The 7,512-nt window shown below is 39.9% G+C and overlaps 1 protein-coding gene across 6 annotated transcripts in view; it reads left to right on the top strand.

Moving 5' to 3' along the window:
• palm3 (paralemmin 3) overlaps positions 1-7,512 on the top strand; it is a 36,707-nt gene that overhangs the window by 21,751 nt on the left and 7,444 nt on the right. For 4 of the 6 annotated variants that reach the window (XM_020597052.1, XM_020597051.1, XM_020597053.1 and 1 more), the window contains 2 exons: positions 5,300-5,427; positions 5,779-5,851. In XM_020597052.1, coding sequence (XP_020452708.1) covers positions 5,300-5,427; positions 5,779-5,851 — 201 coding nt within the window. Of the gene's footprint in view, positions 1-4,075; positions 4,251-5,299; positions 5,428-5,778; positions 5,852-7,512 lie in introns of those variants that run through there. The other 2 variants (XM_020597054.1, XM_020597055.1) reach the window with 2 other exon arrangements.

The following is a 7,512-nucleotide window of genomic DNA, read 5'->3' as shown; positions in this document are numbered from 1 at the left end:
AAAAACAGGAAGGCGGTTTTAGCTTTCAAAGTAAAGCCTTCCAAAGTAAAATAACCCCGGGATGACAGCAGTGAAACTAATCACGATTAATTTATAAAATAAAATAAGACAACAATTGCTGACCACTGAATTGCCCTTAATAGTCTTGGTTTTACCCATGGGTTACACAGCTTTTTGGCAAGTGTGCTCCCGCCAAGTTTATTTCCTTTTCTCACACACACACAGATGAACTCTACAACCCTCCACATTTCCTGGTTCACAAGGTTAGAGGCAAGCCTTCCTTTGCTGAAATCAGTTTTTATGCAAGTGTTTACACACACTGCAAGTCACAGAGCTGCTCTATTGTTTTCATATCATTTCCAGTCTGACATTTCCACTTCCTGCTCCACTGTGTTACCCTACCCTGGGGTGCATTCCTTAAATTGTGTGAAACTTCTACAGCATGTGTTTGTGTGTACTGGTGTGGTCATACAAAAGAATGTTTTTCATATGCTCACTATATTTGTGTGTGTAAGTAAGTGAATTTGTGCACAACGGGGTACAGAGATACAGGTATTGTATCTATGAGATCAAAATTCAAGTTGCAACACCCTCAAAAGATTAATTTTAAATGATTTTCAGATAAGTGTCTTCTCACAGGAGGTGATATTATCATGGCTTTTAGTAAATTCATTAGCTTTGACATTGATTCTAACCTGAGGGTACATATAAGGATGTGATAGGAAGGAGCAGCAGCTTATACTGTACACAGTTCCTGAACTGCAGGGAGTTTGGAGAGGGCTGGGTTAAGCTAACCAATGGTACAGGGAGAGGAACAGTGCAGCACTTGTTCTGCGCTGCAGGAGAAAACAGAGTTGGTTTTGTTACACTTGTATTTAAATAGGTAACTATTGGCTAACAGTGGTTAGATTTAAAAACATGGGGCCATAGGCTAGAGGAGAGTATGGCTGCTTTCACAACAGTTATGAGTGAGAAATTTACAGACATTCCTTGGGTTTATACAGGAGGAGAAGTTGTGGCTGCTGTGAGTGCTTTATAATCCTGGGTATCTCACTAGATTAGATTTACTAAAACGTCCCAGCAGACAGCTTATTTCAATTTGTCAGGGTCTGCTACAGCAATATTTCTGGAGCTGGCGAGGGTTCACTGCCTGAGCACTTCAGTGGCACATTTGCTTGGAGAAACATCTGAACCAAGGTGAACTGCTTGCAGCATGACAACCATATGTAATTAAGTTGCCTTTCAGTCACTGGTAACAGTCTTTATATACACTGATCAGCTACAACATTATGAACACTGACAGGTGAAGTGAATAACACACTGACTATCTCATTATGACTATTCATCCTTTTCATATGATTCCATTACATTTGAACCATTGTAAGATGGTTGAAAATGAGAAATACTGCACAAGGGGATCATTAGGCTATAGTGGTGATGTGTCAGGTGCCCTGCCCCCCCCCCCCTCCCCAATACTTGGCAGCACTGTATCAGCAGTAAAGTCTTACAAGTTCCTGGGCTCCACTATCTCAGGACCTGATGTCCAACATCAGGACCATCAGAGGCACAGCAGAGGATGTACTTCCTGCGCCAGCTCAGGAAGTTCAACCTGCCTCAGGAGCTGCTGATACAGTTCTACAGAGGAATCATCGAGTCTGTTCTCTGCACCTCCATCACTGTCTGGTTTGGCTCAGCAACCAAACGGGACAAGTACAGACTTCAGCAGACAGTCAGGACTGCAGAAAAGGTCATTGTTGCGAGCCTGCCCTCCATGGAGGACCTGTACACCTCACGGGTCAAAAGGAGGGCAGAGAGGATCACTGCAGACCCCTCACACCCCGGATACAATCTGTTTGAACTCCTCCCCTCTGGACGGCGTTACAGGTCACTGTGCACCAAGACAACCAGGCACAAGGACAGTTTCTTCCCCCGGGCTGTCACTCTGATGAACACTTGATCCACAACAGTATGATTGGACAATAACCGTGCAATACCTGTAAATATACCTTGTATAGATTATACAGGTCCATATAGCTCTTTATTTTTAAGTACTCTATTTTTATTCCTACTTATCCCATTTCACAGTGAGCATTCCTTTTGTCTGCATTGTTTACTGCCTATTTATACTGCTTATTTTGCATTGTTTGCACTGTTTGTTGCTTGGTAACACTGCTTATTTTGTTATATTACACAGCCTTATGCTGGTTTATTGTTTACTTGCCCCTTGTATGGGGATATGTACATACACATTGAGAGCCGATGTACCAGAGTCAAATTCCTTGTGTGTCCGACACACCTGGCCAATAAAGCAGATTCTGATTCTGATTCTAACTTGTCCTCACATCACAGTTTTCACTCCTTTTACATAAGTTTTTCACTGAATGGTCGACACATTTGTGCTCTTCCTGACAGTTTAACTATGGAAGCAAACGGATTCACAGAAGATGCACAGTGAGCTGCAGAGTGACACGAGTACCAACCAACTGCTGCACTGACTCCTGTGTACACAGTATTAGGCAGGTGGTCATAATGTTATGCCTGATTGGTGTACCAGGGAGCACAGTTGCCTTAATATTTGTTTGCATGAAAACTGTTTCTCCTTCTTGCCAGCCTCCTGCTTGCAGCAATATCAGTGAAATATTAGTCAATATGTCTGCCTTGTGCAACCATCTGAGAAGTTTCCTATGCAGTGTTTTTATTGAATAGCTGAAAACAAAATTTCTCAAGAACTGAAAAATGAATTTTTTTTTTTTTTTTTTTTTTAAAGTGGGATTTATTTGTCTCTGAAGTTGTTCTGCAACCCTATCCATCTAGTAACGGAAATACATCTGAGGAGTAAATACAGTAATAGCAGGCTTGGTTTGATATGCTTGACACAAGGAACTGTAACCACTATCATCACTGTATAATTTTCATGTCACTGTCATCATTAGGGCTCTCTGTGTGATTTGTGCAAGTAGTATACCAAGTTTGTTTGCTTGTTTTTTATTCCTAAATGAAATTTTAGTTGCCATTGGAAGTAATAACTTTTTTGATTGATATTAACTTTTTATGTTAAAGTGATTTACTTGCTTCAGACTTGATGTTTGACTGAAAAGGTAAAAATGTCATGTCACTACACTGTAAATAGCCTACAAATTTTTATTAGTACAGCCCAAAACTCATCAAACTAAAATAAGCAAGACATAACCTGTCTTGAAAATAATTATTCCACCTTTGTCTTATCCATAACCACTAATTAGATGAAATGAATTCTCCTTGTTGTAGTTCTTGCTCTTTTGCATTTTGCCAAACATTTGAAAAACATTTTTGATTCAGCTTTAATTTATTTTGCAGTGGCATTTTAAAATTGAGTTTGTTGATGTATAGTAACAGTAAAGATAGTGCATATGTAATCTGAACTTGGGACACACTAGTGTTCATGGTATGGAAGGTACCTTTTCATTTTATAATGGGTCGTTTTGAGAACACTTTATGGTATATTTTACGATTTAGATGCAAGTAAAATAATGGTGAGATATGCTGTAGGATACAAACAGTTCTCTATCACATTCTGCTATTCGCAAGGGTGTAGGTTTGGGCGGGGGGCCAGCAGGTTTTCATTATAAAGCCGCATGGCTACTGGCTAGTTAGTTAACTCAAGCTCTGCATAGCGGTAAAAGCACCTTATGTCTTTATTATTGGTGGAAAAATGTTATCTACAAAGGACTAGACGTGGCATGGACAAAATTATGTTGTATGCTGTGGAGTGCAGGCATTAAAGGAAAGGGAGTGAGACTTTTCGCCTATGCGTTAGGTATGGACTGACAGCCCTAACAGCATAGCCTAGCGTTGTTAGCACAGTGAACCCCGGCTATCGCCTTCTCCCTGTCTGGGAGTAAATACATCTGTATGTAATGTGATCGCCTCCTGCCTTTTAGTCAGTCACAAGTTAGCATGTAGTCTTTTAGATGTAGCATCAGGGTGGGCCACAACGACACGATATAATGTGACTTCACTCCAAAGACAAAACACACAGGTTTGTTGAAGTAGCCTATTGGTAGGGACATGTCCCTACCGTCCATATGCAAACCACGCCCTTTCCAGTTATATCCAGTTATAATTTCAGATGAACTTCCTGTTGCAAATAGCAACCAGCGCTCGAAGCATAACATTTCTTTATCTTGTGTCTACTAACAAAATCCCCCAGTTCGACCATTCTCTGTGGGTATTCCGTTAATCATAACTATTTTGTGGCATTTGTTTAAAATGTAAGTAATTTTAGAGTGCAAGCAAGTTGTTCTAATGCGCTAACGATAGCATACCTATTAAGCTAGCTGTTACCTAGAAGTTAACTGTCCTAACCGGCTCACAGCTAGCTAGGCTAGTGTTTCTGTTACTGCAGGCCTATAACTGTCTGTATTTTATTGATCTTGTAAACTTTTATGTGTACTACTTTCTTTCTCAAGCATGTGACATTAATTAACCATAAATGTTTTGACAGCCTATATTTTGGGGAGTCAAGTTACTAGCTACTGTTAATTCAGTTTTACAGTCCCTGTTGTCTGACTCTTGATTCTTGTAATATTCCTTTTAATTGATTTAGTTTTCCTGATTTATAACTACAATATAACTAAGTCTGTATAGCCTATATGTTGGTCAGTAAGTAACCAGAAATTGTGCTAAACTAGTTTCAAGGATCCTCTTCAGAAATGTTTTTCTGTGGTAAATTATTTTAGCTCTCAAATATAAATATTGGTGTCTACCTCAAAATCAAATTGCCTACTGATCATTCATTTTGCTGCGTATATTAAATTGCTGTTTTCACAGTTCAGTTTCTGTAAAAATGTTTAAAAAAATGCCAAGACAAGAATAAAATTGTGTTTTACTGTATGTGTGAATTTATATCTTGATACTGATGTATGAATATGTTGTAGTTCTTTCATTCCTTCCTTCCTTAGGTGAACAGTTTATGAATAAAATAACCAAACAAATCTGTTTTTGGCTAACCCAGCAAATTAAGTACCCCACACATCAATCACAATGATGCAAAAAAAAATCAAAAATACACATTTTTTGTGCACTGATTTGCAATGCTGCTCACATTGGTGTAATACTACCACAGGTTTAGCTAACATGATATAAACAATATTGTATACCAGAATCTATGATGGAGGACAAATGTATATAATGAACCTGTTTATATCATTATATTTTAAACACCCTTTTTTTTTTTTTAGTTAAAATCATATTTCTACAAAATAACTCACCCTCTTCTTTCTCTTTCTTTCCGTTCCGCACCTCCTCTTTCTTATTCCAGAGGAAGTCTCTGAGGGACCAGTGGCTGATGGAAGGTGCTCCCTTGTCCCCAACCTCTCTGGATACCCAGAGTCCACCTTCCCCTCTGTGGGGGTTCCAAACACAGGAGAATGAAAATCACACTGACAGGTACAGCCACAATTTGTGAGGATGTTTGTGTGCATGCAAGTTATAGCTAGAAGACTCAGCTCTTTTCATATATGCTCTACAACCCTGAACTTATCTAGACATTACCTGGAGGAGCTGTATGTGAGAAAATGTACCACTTGTACCTCCTGTTGAGGTACAAGTGTGAATGGACAGTTGTAATGGACAATACTGTCAAGTCCTTAAGGGACATCATTACAAATGTCCACAGCTCTGCCTCATTTCCCAACAAAACCCCTCACACACACTGTATGTGGCATCTGGGGAAATTGGAATTTTGTTATAATTTTGATGTTTGTGTGCATGTGTGTTAACACAACTGTGTCTGTTCAGGCTGCAGTCAGAGAGTGAGCAGTTGGCAGAAGAAAAAGAAAATCTAAAGGAGCAGATGGAAGATGGTCAAACAGTGAGTAACCTGTGCGCGCACACACACACACACATATACACCGACTTACTCTGTGGGCACAGAGGTGGCTGGTATATGTACTAAACAAGCTTCCTCCTTCATCTTCCATTAGCAGAAATATTCCCACAACTTCTCTCTGTGGCTTTTTGCCATGAATAATGCATTTCCTCTAAATGTACCTTCAATGTACCACCTTTTGTTCTAAAGCAGGAACTTTATGAATGTAATCAGCCCTGTTACATAAACAGTTATGCACTTTATCCAATCTAAAATCGCTTCACCTCAAGCCAAGTGCAGATATGTTTACCTCACCTCTCTGATGGTCTTTATAGTAGAACAAAGGAGTTGTCCCTCCTGTTCCACTGTGAGATCCAGGGTCTTCCTTGTAGGATTGTTTCATGGTTATCTTATATTCATCTTAACTTTTTTCAGCTACAGTCAACTGGAGACATACAGTAAACAGAGGATTCCATATTTATTAGTTATCACAGCTGATTAGCCATGCTGGCTGCAACTGAAGATGCTTTGAATGTATGACCTCTGTGTAAAAATACAGCATTTTAAACAGGCCCTGCCAACAAATCGTTGGTTTGGCAGCAGAGCGAGGGTGACTGACAGCTAATATCTGGCAAACAAAACAAGCACATGAGGATTTTTTAAAATCATTTTTTATAAGTATAATACCATCGTGATTTGTTGAAGATTCTGAAAGTGGGTATTTAGATTTATCAATTGTAGAAATACACACACACACATGATTACTGTCCATCTTGTTTATCATTGTACATCTAATGCAGTTAAGAACATTTAACACCAAACTGTGTTGGCATTAAAAGGGGTGAATTTTGCATAGGTCAGTTAGTCTTTTCAGCTCAGTCATTCCCTCTTGTGACAAAGCAGAAATCCCTGACCCTCTCTGAGCTATAATCACCATAATTATCCCTCTGAGAGTCTGTAGTGATGATCAGTTGTAGCTAGACATCCACAACATTACCACAGGTAGCAGGGAGCTGGCAGACAAACCTCCATTGTAAACAATCAGTAGTCACAGAGAGTACTCAGAATATTCCTTCATTTCACAATCACAGACTCCACAGGTGAAATCTGCCCTCTGGTATTTTCTGAATTGTGAAACTGTAAGGCTCTGAAACAACTATAAAAAGAACCAGACCTCTTCACTGGCCACAGTCTTAGTTTAACACTCTATGACTAAGAGCATTCAGACTATACAATTTGTCTTTTGCTTCGTGTGCCGTTGCTCTCTTCTGCTTGGTATCTCTGAGCTGCTCAGCTCCTCTGCCCTGTGAAGAGTTGGTCAGACCTTTGGCTCAACTGGATCTTCATCATTTGGAGGGAAGATGGGCTTTAGTTGCCGGGAGTTACCTGCCGAACCTGGAGCGATTCAAGCAAAGAGACAGTGCCGCTGTATACTTCTCCAGAAACACCAGTGATACTACCACTTCCTACTCTGGCAGCATCCTTGTAGATAACAAATGCCTGTATAAATACTTCAACATAACAATGGAAGGCGGCAGCTTCACCTACGATGGGACAAATAAGAGCGTCACCTCTGCACGTTTCGTCCACGTACCCTGTCCTGACTGCCTGGTGATGCACGTGAACCTGGTCTCAAGGAAACAGCAGCTTTTTTACCTGTTCAG

Source organism: Monopterus albus, unplaced genomic scaffold (genome assembly GCF_001952655.1).
Source record: "Monopterus albus unplaced genomic scaffold, M_albus_1.0 scaffold32.1, whole genome shotgun sequence".
In the NCBI taxonomy this organism is placed as follows: domain Eukaryota; kingdom Metazoa; phylum Chordata; class Actinopteri; order Synbranchiformes; family Synbranchidae; genus Monopterus; species Monopterus albus.
Note: the sequence above shows the minus strand (reverse complement) of the source record. Positions and strands in the feature narration are given on the sequence as shown.